Raw genomic sequence first — 24,554 nt, 5'->3', positions numbered from 1 at the left:
TTATTTTTTCCCCGTTACTTTGAGTGGAAATTTAACGTGTGTTTTGTTATTGTAACAAAAACAAAATACATGTAAAACGTCCACTCAAAACGCTCATTCGCTATAGAAAAACAGCACATAAATATTTAAATACTATTATTTAAAATATTACTTTAGGTATTTACAGACGACAATACTGTGTTTTAATACATTTCAAAATTAAAATATTATTGAAATCATTCGGTAAAGATATACTATAATATCCATATAGTACGGAAATACTTATAGTTATTCTCGATCACTTTGTTTTAGTGAAACATCATAAATATATTATTTTTTAACTTATTTTAAAATAGTTTCTTTTGTTTGACAGATACTGTCAGCTATGTTTTTTATTAAAGCAACACGCAAGCATTTGTATGAAAATAGCGAAAAAGTCGGAAATTGTATTTTCACAAAAATTAGCATAACTAATTTTTTAATTGATTTTTATTTACAAACATGTTTTGAAAAGTTACTTTAATAAGATTTTTTACTAAAATAATAAAAAAAAAATAATTAAATAAATAAAATAAAATAAAGCGTGAAGAAAATGAAAATTTGTTGAAAATGTTGCGTTTTTCGAAACTTCCAACCGATCTTCAAAAAGTCTCTTCTATTTGAGAGGTAAAATTTATGGATGATTTCATGTCAAGTGAACAAATTTCATTACGATCGGAAGATATCGATTTCTAAAGTTGGTTCACTTGACATGACATCCACCATATATTAAAATCAATTTCAAAACAACATACTTATGATTTGTTGAAGTTGTAACTTTAAGAATATCGTTATTTCACTTCATCTTCTTCTATATATATATAAATGAAATGGTCCATGTATGTAATGGCATCACGTGAGAACGGCTGGAGCGATTTGGCTGATTTTTTTTATTCGAAATTTTTAGGAGATGGTTTGTAAAGAAAAGCCGGGGGCTCATCAAGTTTATTAATAAAAAAAGTACTAAACTAAGTGATCGAGAAAAACTATAAGTATTTCCGAACTCTATGGACTCTAATAAAACAGAATTGTTGTATGAGAACCCCTGCATATTTTTGGTGTAGCATAAGACTGCAAACTACATAAACATGTTTGTAGATAATTTGGAATTTATACCATTAATTCTGAAAACATGAAGAGTTTACTGTTCATGAAAATCATATAAATATTCCAGTTTTAAATGGTAGTAGAGATTAAAATTTTTGGAACACTTACGCCATACCTACATACATACTTGTATGTGCAGTGGTGGTAAGCTAATTAGGGACAAAAATGATTCTCAAAAGTGATTCTCAATTCAAATATTTTTGAAATAAATCTGCCAATTCTAACTGGTTGATTTTATTTAAAATAGGCGTAGCAGAACTTGCAAAATTTTGTGGTTTTGCATATATAAATCAAGCTAGCTGTGCTATTTATCGCTTATAGTTAGCGAGTTATACATATTTCAAAATTCAAATTTCAACATTTCATCATACCTTGGTCATGTTTTTTCACTGTATCAATTTATGACGATATCACAAACATTTTTGTTAGTAAAACAATACATAAAAAAATCATATGAAAATACCATGTTTTTACGACTTTAAATTTAAAAATTAAGAAAATGTAAAATCTTTGTATTTTTTCGCAGAAAAAGTTTATTAAGAAACTTTTAATGTTTTCCATTTTTTTTTGCAAGATATCTCAATAAGCAAGTTTTAAAATAGAAAACGCCTAAAATATACTTATAGGAATTCCTTAGGCCCATCCAAATTTAACCTATTTTTGATTTATTTTAGGCTTAGTGTCATAAAAACACAAAACTGAGATTCTAAATCATTCATATTATTCGTTTATCAGACCCGGATTGAAATTTGGATTTTATGGGTAAAATTCCAAAAACTACGAAAATTAGTCTTCAAACGTATACCTTATAAATTTGATTTTTATAAATCACAAAAAATTCTTTATTTTTTCATATCGTTAGCTCAGTGTGCTAACTTTTGCATACAACGAGAAAAACACGAAATTGTTGTAATTTTTTTTAGCAAACTGTGTATTTTATCTTAGTCTAATGTTTTGTACTGAAATCTCAGTTTTCATAAAAAGTGGTCATAGAACGTTTGCTCACTAATGCCCAGTTTTTGACTTGTTATTTAAATACGTATTTAGTTAATTTTAACTTAAAATTAAGTTGTATTTAAATACAGTTTGAGTTTTTCAGTGCTACATAATTTGTCTTATTTAAATAAGATAAAAGTATGGTAGCACTACTAAATATCAAAAATTTATCGATAGTTTTGCTTAAAACAGCTGTTCAACCAAAACAAAAATTGATACATTTTGCCCAATAAGAAATAAAAGTTTATTAAACAATAAAATTATTGGTAGGAAAATGCACAAAAGAAGCTCCAATTTCCCCGCATCGGAATTGTAGTTTTTGCAAGACGCTTTTTTTAGCAAGACGCTGTTGTTTGTTTTTTTTTTTTACTACAATAGAGTGAAAAAAAACCAAACAACAAAAGTCAGCTGTCAAAAACATATGGTAGTTTATGAAACTTAAATAGAATTTAAATGACCAACGTTGGCCATTTAAATATCATTTAAAAAAGCATTGAGAAACTCATTTTCGTATTTAAATAGAACTTAAATATAATTCATATTTAAATACGAAGTCAAAAACTGGCTCTAAGCTTATGATATATTTCTTATGTCCAAAATTTTAAATGTTCAAGAATTTCGATTGGTAGTTACGATAATTTTATTGATAATGGATATTTTATTATATTTTACCTCAAAATGCATACAAGTCTTAATAAAAATAAAAGGTTTGTGGTCAATGGTCAAAATATTGTCTAAAAACAAAATTTTCCTAATCATAACTTTAAATAATTGTCCCATTTGGTGCAGTGGTTCCTAAAAGTATCGATTACGAATACTCAACACTTATTTGAATAAGGATATACATAGATCATCTCTCTAAAAATCTTAATTTCTTGGAGGCTCCACTTTTAAACATTCTTTACATTGGACACACCCCTTTAAAAGTAGGTGTGGCAAATATATAAATTTTGTTTAAAGAAATTTCTATTCAAGGTCAGTTTTCATGTTAAACAATAAACAAATTGTTTAAATCATGATGACTAGGAATTTTTTTTATTTATTTTAATTAATTTCTCTTAAAAGAAGATCAAAACAATGTCAATTTAATTTCTTTTTTGCGATATTTTCCATACAAATCAATTAGTTTAACATGATGGTAAATTTTGTGCCAAAAACAAAATCAAATTTAAATAATAAATAAAAGCTATTTGAGTGAGTTCTAATAAATCGAAACTGTCTATTGGTTTATTGTACACTAGAAGAAGTGAGGCAAATACTTTTATAAATTTGTTGCATTGATTTTAATGAAGTTTTTTAAATAAGTATATAGAACTAGACAGATCTGTACATACATCTAAATTAATTGTTTGGATCCAAATGTTCACACTTTTAATAGTGCTACAAAGTTATAATTACTTGGGCATTTCGAGAAAGTTGAGAACAATTAATCGAGTTATGGTGGGATATAAATATGTAAATTACTCTCACTTTTCTAAAAAAAATCCCTGAACGATATAAAATTATATAATTTGGGCATTATTGTAACTAAGTATAGATTCTCTTCATTTAGTCCTGAATAAATCCAATGATGTTGATGTTTTGTATACCCTTGATGGTGGGTATACAAAACATCAACATCATTGGATTTAGTCAGGACTAAATTAATTGATTTTTTTAGAAAAGTGAGAGCAATTTAGCAAAAGGGTGTATTGATTTTGTCATTACGTTTGTAACAAACCTCTCAAACGTATATTAAGTTTGTAACAAACCCCTCAAACGTATATAAGTAGTGAGATCGAAAAAATCTTAACATACATAAATATTAATAAAAAAGAAACCACTAAACCTACAGTTTTGATTTTTTTATTTGATTGAAATTATTATTACAAATTACAAAAAATATTATTTTTATAGTTCTAATCAATAGTGATGAATTTTAGAACCATTTCCGAAAATCTTTTAATTAAGATTTTTATAGAGCTTTCTTTCACTTTGTTCGAATAGGTAAGGTAGTCCATCTCCGTTTAATATTTATTTACCACACTTTTGGACACCTTTTTTGTGCTCTTCAATTCTCTTTTGTAAACATTCCTTGATGGAAATTTCGGTATTTCTAAAGCCCTTTGTAACAAATATTTGGCTTCTTTTGCCGCATTGCTTGCCATGTCATGAACTTTTTGGGAACATTTTTTGCTTTTGGGTCCTAAACTTTTTTACAATATTCCTTCGAGCATCAGCAATGTAAAACTATTGAAGCTGAGAATCATTTTCCAGAACATACGTTTCGTCATCCATTATGCTAAATGTTTAGCAGAGCTCTTGCCAGGAACTTTTTTAACCTTGTACATATGTTTTTTAACCTGCATTGGGTTTAACATTTCGTACTAAATATTCCGAGTACTGAACCGGACTGCTCTCCTAACGTATGTGTCGGAAGCTCTTTTGAAAATTTTCTATTTATGGGAAACGAGGTTTTCTATCAACGGACAAGTTCTCCCGATACTGTTTAATAACATTGGAAACAGTTTGACGGCAGACCTTTGATTGTTTGGCCAACTTTTTGTAGGGCCAAGTTGTTTTGTTGAAAATATTTAATAATTTTAATACGCACTTTTTTCTCGTCACTAGGGTTCCTACGCGGGAAAAATTTCCCGGGAATTCCCGGGAATATTTTTTTGTTAATTTTCGGGAAATGTTTGTCGGGAATTTTCGGGAATTTCTTCAAAAGTTTTCTTCTAAAAGTTACTATATTCAGATACGTTTCGATGGCCAAGTTTGTTGCTAATTGAATTATTCTATTATATCCATAGATTTTTTTTATGGTTCTAATAACAGTTATTTGGCAAAAAAGTATTAATATTGAAATAATCGAATATTTTCACTCAACTCAAGCCACAACAGAAAAATTTGGTTATTAAAAATGAATCAAAAAGTTTATGCTCTTAAACGAATTATGATTTCATACTGATTAAAACTACGACTGTGATAATACCGACCAAATGCCACTATTAAATCAGAAAGTCTGGACCAACAACCAAATACAGTTATTTTATACTTCTTTTAAAACCCTTGTCAATTTATTCGAAACAAATTTTCTTGTTTTTGGTTTAATTTAGTGTTAAAAAATTCTCGGGAATTTCCTCCAGGGAAAGAAAAAAGTCCGGGAAATTAAGAACCCTTCTCGTCACCCATTTGAATCAGATTAACAACAAATGAACATAATTGATATTAAACATAATAACAGACATACTTTTCAAAGGTAAATTGATCAACAAAAAAAATCAAATAATACATGGATTTAAAGTTTTAAGAAAAAACTTGTGTTAAGGTTTTTTCGATATCACTCCTTATATTTTGGGTCCTTATGAAATTCTAAGACGATCTAGCCATATCCGTCCGTCTGTCTGTCTATAGGGCCTAAACGAAAGGCTGTAATTACTCTGTTGATTGGTATTGAAAATTGGAAATATCGGTCCATGATTCCACCTAGCCCTCATACAAATGTCCCCCCGGAATACTGTTTCAGCAGTCATAAATATGTTGATTATGCGGATATAAAATGTTGCACAAATTATTTCTAAATACTCTGAAATTATACTGCAGAGTATGGCGAAAATCGGGCAACATTTGTTCCTAGTCCCCATACAAGGTCCCCCTCAGAAAATGACTTGAACATTCATAATTGTCTTATAATAACACTCTGCTACAAATTAACACTTTTTGTGAGAACTTGAAAAGCGACCTAATGGGGGTTGTAGGCCTAGGTGGGGAGAAACTAAAACCGTTTTCAAGGATTTTGAAACACCCTCAAAATTTTGAGTTATTTTGAAAAAACCGTTTTAGAATACATATGTCGTAGTACTTTAGTACTTCTAACTCACACTTTTTTAGACCGATTTAAAAATTTTAAACAATTATGGATAGCCAAAGAATTAAGCTGTCACAAAATGTGTATTCCATGTCATTTTAAAGCGTAATCAGTTTTCTATCCAAGCCAGTTAATAAATTTAAAGTCGGACAAAAACTAACTGCGCTACAGGTCGATAAGTCGACGAACATCACTGAAAACGTTTTTTTAAGAATAACTTCTGAATTTGAGGGTGTTTCTGTAATGTACTCAGCAAGACCTATAACCCACGCTGAGTCGTTTTCCAAGTTTTTTCCATCGTAGCACCGTGTAATTAATACCGGGATGAAATGGGACTTAAACCAGTTTTATATGAACCCAAATCTTTCTACAAACTTTTGTGAGGATCGGTCCATAATTGAACCTAAACCACCCCCCCCCCCCATATAACTCAAATAACAGAAAATATTGTATATTGGATAAACAAGATTCATCACATCGGAATATAACACTCTTACTTGATTTTTCTAAAGATCCTATTAGTATCTGCTATAGATTTTCTATTACTTTATCATTTCAATTTCAACATTTCAACATTTTTCTTTAAAATTTAATTAATTAATCTATTAAAATGTCTTGTGGCAAATAGTTGTTTATATTATCACTCATGAGAGTATAAATAAATAACAAAAGAAAAAAATACTCATTAGTTCCTCTGCTGCACTCCCACTTATCAATTTAAACGCAAAATTACACATTTCAAACTTCAGAATACTGGAATGGAATAGAAAAATTCATATACTATGTAGTGTTATTGTTTCTTATCTTAAATGAATAGAAATTAATGCAATAAACCCTTCATAATCAATTAATACAATAAATAAATAATAACAGAAAACATATTAAATAAGAATGAATATATATATATATAAAGTGAATAATACAATATTCCCATTCTCATATAAGAACGAATGACAATCGAGTTCAGTCAATAATCAGAGTTACTCTATGTAACAGCCATATTAAAGGTTGGGACTTCATGGTGCGTATCAATTGCAATAATTTGTAAGCGAGTGAAAAGACAAAAAACAACAATATAACAAATATAAATAAATAACTCGATTAACTATTGGGAAATGCTTTCAACATCTATAACAATAACAATTAATATAAATTAAACCAACAAAGAAGTTTTTAACATTTTTAAAACAAAACATCAAACATGATAAAGTGCAATTTAATGAAATTAAAAATAAAAAACGTTGAAAGTTTTGAATGATTCGTTGCCTCACCCACTATATGAAGATTTATTTGTTCTTCTTTTTAAACAATTTCATCATTCCCATTAAATAATCAACAAAACGCGTTTGTTTTTTTTTCATATTAAAAAGTGCTAATTTTTTTTTAATTAATATTAAAATATAATAAACATTTTAAACATATTTCATTATTTTTTTTATGATCTGGTTGAAAAATAATGTCGAAATTTTGTGAATTATTTTAAGATTAGTCCTGTTAATGTTTTATTTTGTAAAAAATCGAAGGAATTTTTCAAATATTTCATTACAGTATCGAAATGTAACTAAACAGTTTGAATTACAATTGAAAGCAGTTAACAGTTCCTGAAATTAACTTTAATTACCTAGGTCAACAAATAAAGACAAAAAGTTTGGTGCCGAGATACCGTTAGTGGTTTTGTATTAGGTGTACGTACATTGGTAACACCAATAATGTTTTTAAATATTTTTCCTAAGTGTAGCTTTAGATCTACGTTAATTTTGCAAAATTGGCTGTCATAAGTAAATTCGTGTGCCCGTTTCGTAATCTTATGTGTACATTTTTATAAATAAATTGATTTTAACACTATGTCCTAATCGCGAAAAAGTTTCGGTGAATACTCAGCCAAAAAGTTAAGAAAAACTATAACAGACGTGAGAAACAAGTATTTCAATTATTTTTTAGGGTCCTGAATAAGTCGTGGTTTTCAAACATTGTATGTAAAGTGTGTAGTCAACATTTAATAAAGTGGGAACGCGGTAAACGTGGTCATTTGAAGTATTTGGATAACAAATTTGGATAACAATATTTCCAAGAATCAAAACCAATTAATATAGGGTGTATGACTAGAAAATACCGGATTTTCTCAATTTTTAGTTTTTATTTTAAAACATTTGTACAATATAAATTCAAAGTATTTTGTTTTAGCATCATTTCGGACAATGCAAAACCATTTTTCTAAGTCTATCGGCATCAATTCGTATGGTACACAATTTGCCTGAATACTGTTGCTCGCAAACGTTTTGTAATGCCTCCAATTATTGGTCTTCTTGTCAAAATCACCACTTCTGAACCGCACAAACCATATTTCGCACCTTGAAACCGATGGAACACATTCAAATTATTAAATATTTTCAACAAATCCCAAGTTGGCCAAACAATAGAAAGGTCTGCCGTCAAACTGTTTCCAATGTTATTAAACAGTATCGGTAGAACTTGTCCGTTGATAGAAAACCTGGTTTAGGTAGAAGGTATGGTCACATGATGTTTCTAAAGCCAATAAATAGAAAGGATTTTCAAAAGAGCTCCCAACACATCCGGTTAGCTCAGTACTCGGACTATTTGGTACGAAAATTTAAAGCCAAAGCAGGTTTAAAAACATACAAGGCTCAAAAAGTTCCTAACAGGAACTCTGCTAAAAATTTAGAGGCTAAAGACAGAGCACGGAAATTGAAGTCAAATTTTAAAATAAACAAGTAAGAAAGCTATTTTCGGCTGTGCCGAATCTTATATACCTTTCAACGAATTATACTTCAAAATACAAATTTTAAATATTTTTAGGTAAACAAAATTTATTTGTTTTCGAAAGTAGTTTTTTAATTTTTTGGAAAAATTTTTTTTTCCAATTTTTTTTTTGTTTTTTAAATTTTTTTTTTTAATATTTAGCAAAAAAACTTTTGGTGAAAAAAAAATTCAAAAATCTGAAAAATAATGGGATTTTTCTCAAAGGCGGCGTATGGGCTGTGTAAGTTTTATTTTTGTTTTTTCATTTTTTGGAAAATTTTTTTTTCGAATTTTTTTTTTGTTTTTTCAATTTTTTTTTTTAATATTTAGCAAAAAAAAACTTTTGGTGAAAAAAAAATTCGGGTTAAAAAATATTTTTCCCGATTTTGACCCATTGTATGTCCAACTTACTATGGTATCATATACGTCGTTGCAAAGTTCTTTGAAATATATATCATTAGATATCCATATTGTCTATATTAATGACTTAGTAATCTATAAATACCGAAATTTACATCAATGAATGTTTACTTTAATGCGTCCACTTATTTTTGGCATGGTTTAGTGGTTTGACTAGGTTTAGTGGTTTCTTTTTATACTCTTCACCTTCTTGAGAAGGGTATATATAAGTTTGTCATTCCGTTTGTAAGTTTCACAATATAATTTTCCGATCCTACAAAGTATGTATATATATTCTGGATCCATATAGATAGCGGAGTCGATTAAGCCATGTCCATCTGTCTGTTGAAGGTAACTTACATACACGATTCATACATCAATATCTCCGGAATTCTTCCGGCTCGGTTGCTATTTATGATCTAGAAAATCGGTCCACAAATGGCTGAGATATAAGGAAAAAACCAGGACAACCTCGATTTTTTACCTATTTTTGACCTATATCTGGATTACTAAGTCATTAATATAGACAATATGAATATCTAATGATAGATATTTCAAAGACCTTTGCAACGACTATATAATACCATAGTAAGTTGGACCTACAATGGGTCAAATTGAAAAAAATATTTTTTAACCCGAATTTTTTTTTTACCAAAAGTTTTTTTAAAATATTTTTGAAAAAAAAAAAAATTTATTTAAAAAAAAAAAATTTAAAAACAATTCGAAATTTTTTTTCCGGAAAATGAAAAAAACAACTTTGGAAAAAAAATAAATTTTGTTTACCTAAAAATATTAAAATTTTTTATTTTGAAGTATAAGTTTGTGAAGGGTATATAAGATTCGGCAGAGCCGAATATTGCTCTCTTACTTGTTTATTAACATTTATATACAGTAAGACCTCGATTATCCGCAATGGTCGGGACCGGGAGCATTCTGCATAATCAATTTCCCGGTTAATTGAGTATCAATTTTTGCCCTTGATATGAATTCATTTAGTTTTTCCAAAAAAATTGTGGCAGCTATGTACAGTGAGTGTCACTCAAAATCGTACAACATATTTTTTTTTTAAATATTATGAAATTATACAGGCAATAATAGGTAATTATATAAAAAATTAAAAGTCATTTTATTAATTGGAACAAAAAATATGCATTTCAACAAAAAAGTTAAATAAAGAACATCACAAAATTCATATTTCACTTAAATTCGTACAATTATATTAAATTATAATTAAAACTTTAAAAATTAAAAAAAATGTTAATATTAAATAATCCTAATACTTTGTAGGGTATCATTTGCTATTTTTTAGTACCTTTACGATTTTAAATGAAGCGTTGATATTCTGGGCACTGACAGTCTTACCCAATTTTTTTATTTGTGGATAAGGGCAATTAAAACAAGTAAGAAAGTATGGTCGGTCAAGCCCGACCATATAATACCCTACACCAAGTAAATGAGTAAAAATATTTATATAATTTATATTTTTGAGTGATTTTCGGAAGTGGGCCTTATATGGGAGCTATGACCAATTATGGACCGATCACCATGAAATTAGGTCGAGTGATTTATGTCTATATTAAATTTAACTATGTTGAATTTTGTGTGTATACCAACATTTTTAAGCGATTTATGCACGTTAAAGTGATTTTCGGAAGCGGGTCTATATGGGAGCTATGACTAATTATGGACCGATCGTAACAAAATTTGGTGACATGAATTTTGTATATATAAAACTTATTTGGAGCGAAATTTGTGTAGACACATAGATAAATTAAACATTTATGACCGATAAAGTCCAATTTCGAGGGGACTTTGTATGGGGGCTAGGTGAAATAATGAACCGATTTCAGCCAGTTTCAATAGGCTTGGTCCTTGGGCCGAAAAAGTAATATGTACCAAATTTGATCGAAATATCTTCAAAATTGCGACCTGTACTCTGCGCACAAGGTTTACATGGACAGCCAGCCAGCCAGCCAGCCGGCCAGCCAACCAGACGGACGGACGGACGGACGGACATCGTTTAATCGACTCAGAAAGTGATTCTAAGTCGATCGGTATACTTTAAGGTGGGTGTTAGACTAATATTTTTGGGCGTTACAAACATCTGCACAAACGCATAATACCCTCCCCACTATGGTGGTGTAGGGTATAATTATACCCAATTTTCTGATAGGTAATAGCACACACAATATAAAAATAGCATTTTTAAATATTTCCAAAACATCAACTTTCTAAAACTAATGAATAAAATTTGACTACGATGGTGTAAGATTTTAAGTGACATTCACTGTATGTAATTAGCTGAAGATTTTTCTCCTGCAGCATATGTTTGTGAATACCACATCGCTTTTTTGTTTAATTTTGAGTGGACTATTTTAGCCTTTCCTTCACTGTTAATCCAGAAGTTGGAGTTCCTTTAAATCATTCCTTCCGGAACCATTCATAAACTGCTAATTCTACTTTTGGTTCTACAGCAGTCTTTAAAGTTGTTTGGTTTCGAAAGCTAATAACAGAATCATAGATGCAATCAAGGGAATTCCCCTTTTTCGTTTTATTCACATTCTGATTGATTGTTCGAAATTAATCGAAACAAAATGATGCTTATAATCCCGGATAATAGAGGTAATTACGGTTCATCGATCCAAATCCAAATCGATCCAAAAATATTTTATTTTTCTTTCCCGAATAATTGATGTTGCCGGTTAATCGAATCACGGATAATCGAGGCCTCACTGTATGTACACTAGGGTGGCCCTTAATAAACGAAAGTTGGATTTTGGCCATTCTCACCCTCCAGTTTGGTGAACATTAGCAAAAAAATCATCCTGAACAAATTTTAGGTAAATCGGTTGGGGTTAAGACGTGCCGCAAGCCCTCTGAAGTTTTGAGATGCATTTACAAGGGGAAAAAATGAATTTTTTTCAGTTTTTGTAAAAATTTTGCCATTAAAAAATTACTTTTGTAATTTAATTTAAAAGAATCGAAATGTGTACGTAATTGTCGTTCTAATGAGACATAAAAAACAGAAATCGGTCAAAAAATGTTAAAGTTATTAAAAATTCGTCAGGCCATTAACGTGTCTCAGGCCACTAGAACATGAAATGTAGGAACAAAATTAACATATTTTGAGAAATATTAAAATAAAAGCTCATTTTTACTTAAAATATGTCCATATTTACTTGTATATGAGTTTTTGTCTTCGTAGGATACCGTTAACATATTCTTAGGTATGAACAAAAAAATTTAATTTTTTTAACGGCAGTTTCAAAACTCCATTTTCAAATTTTTAAAAATTTTGTTAAACAAATTTCAGAATTTTTTGATCATCTCATTGGGATTTATTAAGAGTATAATAGGGAATAAAAATGTGAAAAAATTATGAAAATATCTCTTATAGTTTTTCCGTACCTGCGATTTAAATTTTGAAATTTTCGAGAAAAACCAATTATTTGGCAATTTTTAGGCCAATGAGCTCTATTTCCTTACTCTTATGAATTTTAAGTAAAACCTATTCAGAATATTATAGTCCAGATAATTCAAAATATACTCTGAAACTTCTACTAAAATCGGAAGACGTTAACCCTTAAATCGTGAAGGTCAAAGGTAAAATTTTTCAATATTTGGAATTTCTCTTGGAAAGATTTCGAAATGATCGAAATGTTGTATATTTTTGGGCCGATTTTGATGAAATTTAACAAAAATATAACATAAACTCTAGGGTTTATAATAACAGCACAAGAATGGAAATTAACGCTTAATGGCACTTGGGGTTAAAATGACACCAAACTTTTAAAATCATAATTTTTTATGGTTTTAGAAGTTTGGGGTCATTTTAACACCAAGTGCTATATAGGGTTAATTTTAATTTTTCTGCTGCTTTTGTAAATACTAGGCTTTGTGTTATATTTTTGTTAAATTTCATCAAAATCGGCCCAAAAATATACAACATTTCGAACATTTCAAAATCTTTCCAAGAGAAATTCCAAATATTGAAAAATTTGACCTTTGACCTTCACGATTTAAGGGTTAACGTTTTTTGATTTTAGTAAAAGTTTCAGAGTATATTTAGAATTATCTGGACTATAATGTTCTAATTAAGTTTTGCTTAAAATTCATAAGAGTAAGAAAATAGAGCTCATTGGCCTAAAAATTGCCAAATAATTGTTTTTTCTCGAAAATTTCAAAATTTAAATCGCAGGTACGGAAAAACTATAAGAGATATTTTCATAATTTTTTCACGATTTAATTCCCTATTATACTCTTAATAAATCCCAATGAGATGATCAAAAAATTCTGAAATTTGTTTAACAAAATTTTTAAAAATTTGAAAATGGAGTTTTGAAACTGCCGTTAAAAAAATAAAATTTTTTTGTTCATACCTAAGAATAGGTTAACGGTATCCTACGAAGACAAAAACTCATATACAAGTAAATATGGACATATTTTAAGTAAAAATGAGCTTTTATTTTAATATTTCTCAAAATATGTTAATTTTGTTCCAACATTTCTTGTTCTAGTGGCCTGAGACACGTTAATGGCCTGGCGAATTTTTAATAACTTTAAAATTTTTTAACCGATTTCTGTTTTTTATGTCTCATTAGAATGACAATTACGTACACATTTCGATTCTTTTAAATTGAATTACAAAAGTAATTTTTTAATGGCAAAATTTTTACAAAAACTGAAAAAAATGAATTTTTTCCCCTTGTAAATGCATCTCAAAACTTCAGAGGGCTTGCGGCACGTCTTAACCCCAACCGATTTACCTAAAATTTTTTCAGGATGATTTTTTTACTAATGTTCACCAAACTGGGGGGTGAGAATGGCCAAAATCCAACTTTCGTTTATTAAGGGCCACCCTAATGTACACTTCCAAATGACATATAAGTTACTAAAACTAAAAATCGTGTTCAAAAGATACACAAGAGAGGGTCATAAGGACTTCCATGGTAGAAAATCTATAAAGAAAAACTTCAAACCTGTAAAATAATTTAATAAAATGTTGTAAAATCATTTATTTTGGATTTTTACTCTTGAAATTTCTTGAAACACTCTACTCTGCTATTCAAATCTAAATATAATTCTATAATTTCAACACTATTTTTGAATACAACCATAAATTAAAATAATATCCCCAAATATTTACTGTGATTTTAGTATAATGCAATACAAAATAAGTTGCGAACAATTTAAAGACAAACAAAAAAAGTATAAAATAAAACTCAACTAAAAGTCCTATTGGATGTTGGTGGAATCAAATCAAATCAAAAAAAAATAAAACTTTACAATAGAATGTGTATGATGAAAATATTGCTAAATTATACAAATAATAATCAAAAGTGTTCCACGAGTTCTATTCTAACAATAAGTACTTCGTGCGTTCGGCAGTTGAAGAATTTTTGGAATTTTTATAATTTCAAAAATCTGAAAAATAATGGGATTTTTCTCAAAGGCGGCGTATATTGTATGGGCTGTGTAAGTTTTATATTTTTTTTGTTAATAAAATAAATAAAGAATACTTTAATTTCCTCATTTCATTTTATTTATTAACACTTTCCCTTTAAATACATTTAACCTTGAACCTTTAATTTAGCAAACAAAACGAAAATTGTTGGCAAAAATGAATTTTTTTATTAAAATTTTAATAATGCCCGCATAATTATTAATTGCCATTAAATAGAATATTTAATTTATTTTTGCATAAATTTATGTTATTTTCATTGCCATTCATCAGTCTTATTGCTAACAATATAACAGTCATCTTAGTTTAGTAAATCAACCCTTTAATAAAAACATGTTACATGTAGCAATTCAATTAATGTACTTCATTTTTAAATAATATTTAAATTTAACCATTGAAAATAAGGGAATTAGATTCAATTAAACTGAAGATTTTTCACCTCACTTGACCTTCACTAGTTCAATACTTGTATTACAATTTAATATTTTGTTTTGTTATTAGTTTTTAATAGTTTATTTAGCACATAATCGACATTTAAAATTTACACTTGCATTAAATTAGTTTTCTAATATTCGTATGTGTTTCAAACGGAAATGACTAATTTTATAATTGATTTAGAACGGTTTTCGGTACAAAATTCACACATGAAATATGTATATTAAATATTATTTTTTAAATGATTAATTATACATTTGTTATATATTTTTCATTCTATTTTTTTTTTTTGGCAAATATGTTATTAGGGTGACAGAATCATGTGTTCAATTATTATTATTATTCTTTGCAAGATGTACTTGAAAAATAAGTTAGAGAATGTGGAATTTATTTGTTATAGGTTAAGACAGATTTTAGAATACCCTTTATTTCCAGTTTATTTTTATAGTTTAGGAAAGCTTTGAAGAGATTTTATTCATCATCATGGTGGATAAGGAAGCAATTCGTAGCCTAATTAATGGATTTTTGTCATGGAAAGGGCAAACCTAATAGCCCTTAATATACAAAAGTTGGATTTTGACCAGAACATTGTTAAAAAAAATCATCCTGAACAAATTTTAGGTAATTTGGTTGGGGTTAAGACGTGCCGCAAGCCCTATGAAGTTTTGAGATACCTTGAAAATGCAACTTTATCAGGTTTTGTAAATTGCCATTAAAAAATTACTTTTGCAATTTAATTTAAAATAATAGAAATGTGTACGTAACTGTCGTTCTAATGAGATATAAAAAACTGAAATTGGTTAAAAAATGTTAAAGTTATTAAAAATTTCCCAGGCCATTAACATGTCTCAGGCCACTAGAACAAGAAATGTAAGAACAAAATTAACATATCGAGCCCTTAGCGTCAAATTATCGTAAGCGACATTTTCAAAAATTGTTTTTTATTGCTAAAATTCAAATTTTATGTACCGACTCATGTTTTAGCGTTCTCAGAATATCAAAATTGTTAATAACTTCAAAATTATAGGGGGTAAGATTTTATCGTAAGTCAATGTTTACATTTTACAGTAAACGAATTTTATCGTAAGCGACACACAATGGTATAGATAAAAAAGAGGGAAATAAATCTGTAACTTCTAAATGATTAGAACAGCGCAAAGAAGAAGTGCTGTTGAGTTTAAGTTCTGAATGTGGACCTCATGGGCCCACCAGGAGCGCGACCAAGGGTCCTCAAAGTAGGACACCTCGGGTATGTTACATTTTTAAAACGATCCTATTTCTTCGTTTGTGTTCCGATTTCAAAAAAATTACAGATATAGAATTTTTTTATCGAGCGCTACAAAATACCTAGTCGTAGCTATCAATTACCTCTTATAGCTTAGGATATATTCGCATTTGAAAATTAAATTTTCAACAGTTTTACCCAGCCTACTCCAGTTTTTTGATAACAACGTGTCCAAATATTTTCCGATTTTCTCCAGTTTTCCTTCATTAGACTAACAACATATGTATGTGTCACATAGAAAAAGAAGTGTTTAAAAATAATGCCTAAGTCCAAAGTTATATGCATTTTAATTTAAAAAATTTTAAAAAGCCGATTTTTCGCTAATTTTTTGGGAAAAAAGAACTTTTTTTCTTTTTAAGTTATCGCAAAAAAATTCTAAGAGGATGTATAAGGAATTTATACTTTTTGAAAGCTAAGTTTTCATAAAATATTTTAATTGAAAAAAAATTAAAAAATTTTCTTACGGGGACCTGGTCCATTCAAAAAACACCTATTTTTTATATAAAATTAAAATTTAGGGCAAAAATTCTCAAATCGCATATTCGATATCAAAATATAGTAACCGATTTTAGATGGCCCAATATGCTTTTAATTATTTTGTTAAGGGTTCCGATAACTCAGACCCTGGTATGGATATTATAGCCAAAATACTAAAAATTCCATTTTTGGGATTTTTCAAGATTTTTTTGGGAATTGCGGGATTGCTGATAATAAATTTAAAAATTCGTTTTTATTTTTCCATTTTGAATAGCAAATTTTACATAACTGTGAAATTTCATTAAAAACTATTCATAAATAACAATTTTATTTCAATTCGAAAAATTTTTATCTATGCAAAAATTCAATAAAAAACTTTGTCATATTTTTCAATAAAGTATTCCATGAATTTTTAATTGTCAAAAGTTATAAATATTTTTGAAAAATAGACAAATAGCTTGAACGAAATTATATTATATCGCATCATAACATTTTTAATTTAATGTATAAATTTCAAAATAATCGAAAAAACCTTCTCCTGTAAAATTTGTGTTTTGTCGCTTACGATAATTTGGCGCTAAGGGCTCTATATTTTGAGAAATATTAAAATAAAAGCTCATTTTAACTTAAAATATATCCATATTTACTTGTATATGAGCTTTTAGCTTCGTAGGATACCGATAACCTATTCGCCGTTAAAATTTGTTTAACTGCAGTTTCAAAACTCCATTTTCAAATTGTTAAAAATTTTGTTCAACAAATTTCAGAATTTTTTGACTATCTCATTTTGGGATTTATTGAGAATATAATAGGGAATAAAAATATGAAAAAAATATGAAAATATCTCCTATAGTTTTTCCTTACCTGCGATTTAAATTTTGAAATTTTCGATAAAAACAAATTATTTGGCCATATTTTGACGAATGAGCTCAATTTCATTATTGTTATGAATTTAAAGTAGAACCTATTCAGAATATTATGGTCCAGATAATTCTAAATATATTGTGAAAGTTTTACTAAAATTGGAAAACGTTAAACCTTAAATCGTGAAGGTCAAAGGTAAAATTTTTCCATATTTGTAATTTCTAATGGAAAGATAGCTAGATGTTATATATTTTATGCCGATTTTGATGAAACTTAAGGAAAATTATAACATGAAGTCTAGTATTTATAATAACAGCACAAAAATGGAAATTAACCCTTAATGGCACTTGGGGTTCAAATGACCCCAAACCAATGTTCACCAAACTGGGGGGGGGGGGTTGTTGAGGCTGGAAAAAATTCAACTTTTGTTTATTAAGGGCCACCATACTGCACATGTATTCACCCTTGCATTGTCCTGGTGAAAAAGAACGCTTTTCTTAGCCAAATGCGTTTTTTTTTTTGCAAATCTTCATTAAATCGATGCAATAAATATTCCATAATATTCGTCATTGATTGCGGATTATACCGCGTGCATCCCAAAAATACGGTCGCCATGACTTTATTGGTTGACAAACCTACCTTGACCTTCTTTGGCACCGATTCACTCCGATAAATGCACTGTTTTGACAGCTGTTTGGTCTCTGGTGTGTTGTGGTGGATCCAAGTTTCGTCCACGGTTACGAAACGCACGTCCATATTGCGGTTGAACAACGCCAAACTCTCTTGTGAAGTTGTCACACGATTGCGTTTGTGTTCGATTATGGGCAATCTTTCTCATATCCAAGTGATCATACAAAATTTAAACCACTGCGCCATGTGAGATGACTATCTCTTTCAATTTCAACAATATCTTTCAATCTCCGATCGGCCAACACCGTATTGTTTATTTAACTGGCCGTCCAGAACGTTCGGCATTTTCCGTGCTTCTTCGGCCACAACGAAATTCAGTAACCACTTTTTTACCATAGAAATTGATGGTGCAAAGTTCTCATAATATTTATCGGTTTGAGTGATGGTTTTATTCCGGAAATAAAAACTGCTTTTTCTTTTTTCCATTTTCTCCTCAAGTTACGCGGTAGTATACTAACAATGGTTGTCAAACACAAACTAAATGACGCAGCTTGTTCAAATTTTGACAGGAGTCAACTGACAGATGCCTGTTCAAAGGAGCAGTGTTGCCCTTTCAGTTTATTAATTATTGATATACATATGGATAAGCAAAAAACCAGGAATACATCGACATATGTTTGTCTCTATCTCGAATACTAAGTTTGTGGGTTAAATAAATTTAACCCGATTTTTTTTATTAACATTTAACTCTAGCCTTTTACTAAAATCTGTTATTTGGAAGCCTTTGATACTGTGTTACAAACATATTTATCAAGTTAGTATACCTCAAATATGAGCTACACTAAATTACAAATTTTTTTATAACTAACATTAAAATAATATTACCAAAATTGTTCTTAATTAAATAATAGAGTTAATTATAACTGTAATTCTCATGATGTCTGTATTAATCAGAGAGTCTGTACCGGCCATTAGATCATTGAAAGCAAAATTAAAATGTTATTGATAATTTCAAAAACTGAACTGAAATAAACTTTATACAAAATATTTATACCTGAGTTTAAAATAAGTCGAAAAAAAGGTTACCTTATCATGATCATTACCGATGTAACCAAATATTTGACCTAGCATTCATCCACAAAATTATAAATTTAAAATATTTTTCTATTAAAATAGCGGATACATGTCGTTGTACCTAAAATTTTAATTAAATACGCTTTCGAATCAGTTATGTTTGATAAATGGACACATTTTCCTTAATTTCCTATTCGACGATACTAAAGCCATTATATTTTTGCAAACAAATATAAAAAAGTTATAGCTCAAATGATTATTGGGGTATTCACATGGTCTACTATTTGGTCATAAAGTCCTAATGTAGTATGATCTTTTAAACAAATTTTTGTTGTGTTTCAAACAAAAAAGTTCTTAACTAATAACACTATTTGAACTATGTTTATTGTTTTGTCATAAAATAATACTTTTTTTTCGTTTAAAACACAACAACAACTATTATAATATATTAGGACATTATGACAATATGACTAATAGCAGACCATGTGAATACCCCATATGTGTATTTAGAAATACGAACGTATTTATATTTTTGCCTACATTTTTGGCCGACAAGAAAACGCCTTGAGAATATAGGTTATTACAGTTATTTGTAACATTTATTTTTGTGATGACTATGAGTTAAACTCAATAACTATGTATTTCTTATCAATAATAGCAATTTATAAAGAAACTAAATTCTAAATTAAATCTAATAATTTGTAGCGATAAGAAAATTCTAAAGAAGTGACAACTGTTGCTTGTAAAATTATATTTATCTTCAAATACGTGACCTAGTTTTATAGAATTGTAATTAAATTTATTATTTTTGTTGAAAATATCTTACTAGTTAGTTAACCATGTTTACAAAATTTAATTCTCTTATTAATTGCTGCAAAAATATAAAAATTTAGTATAAAAAAATAATTTAGTTTTAGCTTAGTGTGCAAACGTCCGTTTTATACATTAGCCAGCACAGATAAATAATATTGTACTATCAAAAGGTAATGGAGCAACATTATTGAAATATGTATGTAATAGGTATGAAAATTGTCTAATAAATTTTTAGATGATCCAATATTTACTTAAATAATTACGTTTTATTAATTTATTTGTTCAAAATTAAATTAATTAATTAATTACACTTTTCAACAAATTAAGACTTTTTGATTGGAACAGAATAGCGACCCTATAATTCTGAAGGGTCATATTGAGTAAATTTTTGTAGAATAAACTTATAGTCCAGCTGGTCTGATTTTTTTTTAAAGTGGGTCAAAGTTTTAGTTTTTTGATCGAAGGGAGCATTATACTAACTGAAAAAAATGTAGTAAGTTAATTTTTTTAAGAATTCTTATTGTCAGAGTTTAGTGGAATTTTATGGGGATTATTTTTGTGGAAGATCTTAACCCTCTATCTCTTCTCTTTAGGGGTCGATTTGACCCTTTTTTTCGAGAAAATCAAAAAAAGTCCTTTCAAAAAGGACATTTAAGGATTAAAATATTTTACGAAAATTGTTTCCGGAAAATTTCTGTGGGGGTCACCAAAGATACAAAAGTTGTAAATAAATCTCTTTATGCTTTATTAGCAAAATAACAAGCCACCTTGGAACCATAGGAATCAATATATATATTGATTCCTATGGTTCCAACTAGGCGACCAATCATTCTCGATATAACACCGAATTTAGATTTCAATTAGTAGATTGTTACTGCCGCTTTGTGGCACCGTCTGGTTGAAACCACATAGCATTAATGTCTAGCCCATGTATTTGACCAAAGAATTAACGTTGCAGCATGTCTTTGAAGTGATCTCCATTTACAGTAACGTAGCATGACAAAATCAATATACTTTTTTGTATAAAATTAGTATAAAAATGTTGGCCTATTGATATTTTCAATTGCACTTTACCGGATCTCCGCTGAACTCAAAGTACTTTGGTTTTTGACTTTTTTTTCTTGTTTTTTCGCAGCGGTAGTTTTGTTAATAGAACGAATTATGGGGATGGAAGTACCCATGTAATTCCTAAGGACATTATAAATAACGGAAAAACTATGTTCATTTCAAATGAATGAAACTGAAGCTAAATTTTTAAACCTCTTTGGGAATTTTGCTTTTTCATTTCACTTTGAATACAATCGTTTGACTAACAATTTAATGTAATGTTTCATTTTATATCAAACACACATACATATACTTTGCAATCCTTGAACAACAAAATTATAAACAAATATAAACAGCATGATGTGTCATCGTTAATACTGACTTGTCCTAAAAATATGACAAAACTCGTTTAAATTTTAATATTTACATCATGATAATGACTTCATTTTCCTAAATAATAGAATAAATGATAACAAAAATAATATTTAAAACATGCAGCAATAAAATGACGCAAAATCAGTTGCATATAGTACGTTCTTCAGTTATAGCACAGGAATTTAAATGAAAAATTAATAATATGATTAAAATACGCGAATTTTGTTTAACTTAATAAACATTTTGTAACTACAACTAAAAAATGTGTTTGCGAAAATAGAAACACAATTTAAAATATTTAAGCTTAGGAGTTTATCGGTTCTATTCGAGAAGGGCACACTCATTTTTAAACTATAAGTCACTTAATAATTCTTAAAAAAAGCTTCGAGCTAAATTTAAATAATTTGTTAAAATTACACATCCAAAATAGGGAATATAACGATAGTAGGAACAGGAGTAAGCCTGTATGTTTAAACTATTTTCTTTCTTTACAAAACAATATTCTAAATGATGTTTATTTATAAATTTAATTGCGCATGCTAATAAAATTCCTTATTAAATTTATCAATTTAATAATTTTTCTCTATTATTTTACCTATTTGCAGTCTTTTCGAGCAAGAGATTATGAGCTATGTGCCCATAGAAGAACGAAGTCCTCAGGGTTCACCTGTACTCAATTCACGAATGCTACAGCGGGCTCCACCACCATTTCGACGTGATTTCGAAGCGAAATTAAGATGTTTCTATAGAAAACTGGAGTCAAAGGGTTACGGTCAAGGACCGCATAAATTAAAGTGAGTTACAAAGATATGTTTCTAATTTTGTTAAATATAATTTAAAATTTTATTTATAAATCTTTTACAGATTACAAATACGTCGTACACATTTGCTGGAAGATGCATTTCGTCGTATTATGTCAGCCAATAAAAAAGACTTACAAAGAGGCCGTTTGGCGGTCTTATGGGACACCGAAGAGGGTCTCGATTATGGAGGACCATCTAGGTGAGTCAAACTAAATGAAATTATTAAGATTTTTCAAAAATTATTAAAATTACATGAGTAAAACCTACAAATTTTAATATTATTTCCTTTTTCCAGAGAATTTTTCTTTTTATTATCGCGTGAACTATTCAATCCCTATTACGGTCTATTTGAATATTCCGCCAATGATACTTACACCGTACAAGTGTCACCGTTGTCGGCCTTCGTGGATAACTGCCACGATTGGTTCCGCTTCAGTGGTCGTGTTTTAGGCCTGGCCTTAGTACATCAGTATCTGTTGGATGCATTTTTCACACGACCATTTTACAAAGCTTTATTAAGACTTCCCGTAGCTTTAAGTGATTTAGAATCTTTAGACAATGAATTCCATCAGTCATTACAGTGGATACGTGATAATGACATTGGAACCGGCATTGACTTGGGCTTAACATTCTGTGTAACGGAGGAGCTATTGGGTCGTGTAGTGGAGAGAGAACTTAAGCCGGGTGGCAAAAATATAATAGTCAATGAGAAGAACAAAAAAGAATACCTCGAGCGCATGATTAAATGGCGTTTGGAAAGAGGTGTACAGGAACAAACGGAATCATTAGTACGTGGCTTCTATGAAGTCGTTGATTCGCGTTTGGTTTCGGTATTCGATGCCCGTGAATTGGAATTAGTTATAGCTGGTACGGCTGAAATCGATATTAACGATTGGCGCTTAAACACCGAATATCGTTCGGGTTATCATGATAATCACCAGGTCATCATATGGTTTTGGCAGGTGATTGAGAAATTTACGAATGAACAAAGACTACGTCTATTGCAGTTTGTCACCGGCACCTCTAGTATACCCTATGAAGGTTTTTCCGCTCTCAGGGGTTCCACCGGACCCCGGAGATTTTGCATTGAAAAATGGGGTAAACCGAATGCTTTGCCCAGAGCTCATACCTGTTTTAATCGTTTAGATTTACCACCATATCCTACACCGGAATTACTCTATGAAAAATTATTATTGGCTGTCGAAGAAACAAATACATTTGGTATCGAGTAAGTGTGCATTACATATAAAGTTTAAACAAAAAAAAAAAAACAAAACAAAACATTTACCTGTTAATTAAAAATTTAACCTTTGGTTTTACTAATCATACGTTCTGTTGTTTGAAGCATTGTAACGATAGAGTTTCGTTAAGAAAACGTGATATTTTAAAAATGTCCTTTATTTATATATATTTTACATCATAACTATGTACTTTTTTGTGAAATTTATTTATTTTTTTTATTTATTTAAGTTGTTTAAACTTAAATTGTAGAAGTACGTTTCCTCTTCCTAGTTGTAGTGTCTCTAAATGTTGAAGTAGTTGTATTCGTTTTATTCAATTTTGCCAGTACATTGTTTTATTTATTATTTTTTTACTTAAATTGTTTATATTTTCGAAACAAAACCTCGATTTTTAGCTTTAAGACTTAAAAAGAACTGAAAATTTGAGTTTCTTTTCTTTTTTATACAAACTTTGGAAATTGTTAAGATAAAATAGAAATATTTATCAAATTCCAAACTTTACTAACAGAGATTTTCAAATTTAATTATTTACACTGGTATTTCTACACAATTTTTACATTTATTTATGTTTTATAAAACAAAATTTGTTTTATAAACTTTAAATTTGTTGGTTTTTAAATAGTTTCCCTGTTGCCTGGTACAAATTTATGCTTAAAATCGAGGTTTTGTTTTTTTATATTTTAAAGATTTTATATTCTTGTCGTTTTAGTCATTAGAGTTTAAGTGATAGATATATTTTTTACTAACTTTATTCCTTTTAAATCAATAACAAAATAAAAAAAAAATAAGGTCCATAGTTACTCTTGAAAACGTTTGAAAATAAACTACAATGTTTGCAAAATCTATAGAAAGACAATTTGAAAGGGCAGGAAATTGAACAGTTCACTTGGGTCCAAACAAAAGGTCCCTTTGTGTTAAC

The 24,554-nt window shown here is 29.0% G+C and overlaps 1 protein-coding gene across 1 annotated transcript; it reads left to right on the top strand.

The window, feature by feature from the left end:
* Window positions 1-6,892: 6,892 nt before the first annotated feature.
* Hecw (Hecw ubiquitin protein ligase) lies at window positions 6,893-23,705 on the top strand. The gene is made up of 5 exons (XM_065508858.1): window positions 6,893-6,992; window positions 14,288-14,605; window positions 22,197-22,385; window positions 22,456-22,593; window positions 22,690-23,705. Exons 2-5 carry the CDS (start codon window positions 14,565-14,567, stop codon window positions 23,624-23,626), a joined length of 1,305 nt encoding a protein of 434 aa, XP_065364930.1. The 5' UTR covers window positions 6,893-6,992; window positions 14,288-14,564; the 3' UTR covers window positions 23,627-23,705.
* The last annotated feature ends 849 nt before the right edge of the window (window positions 23,706-24,554 follow it).

This window comes from Calliphora vicina, chromosome 4 (genome assembly GCF_958450345.1).
Source record: "Calliphora vicina chromosome 4, idCalVici1.1, whole genome shotgun sequence".
NCBI lineage: Eukaryota > Metazoa > Arthropoda > Insecta > Diptera > Calliphoridae > Calliphora > Calliphora vicina.
The sequence above is the reverse complement of the archived record's forward strand: the minus strand, read 5'-3'. Positions and strand labels throughout refer to the sequence as shown.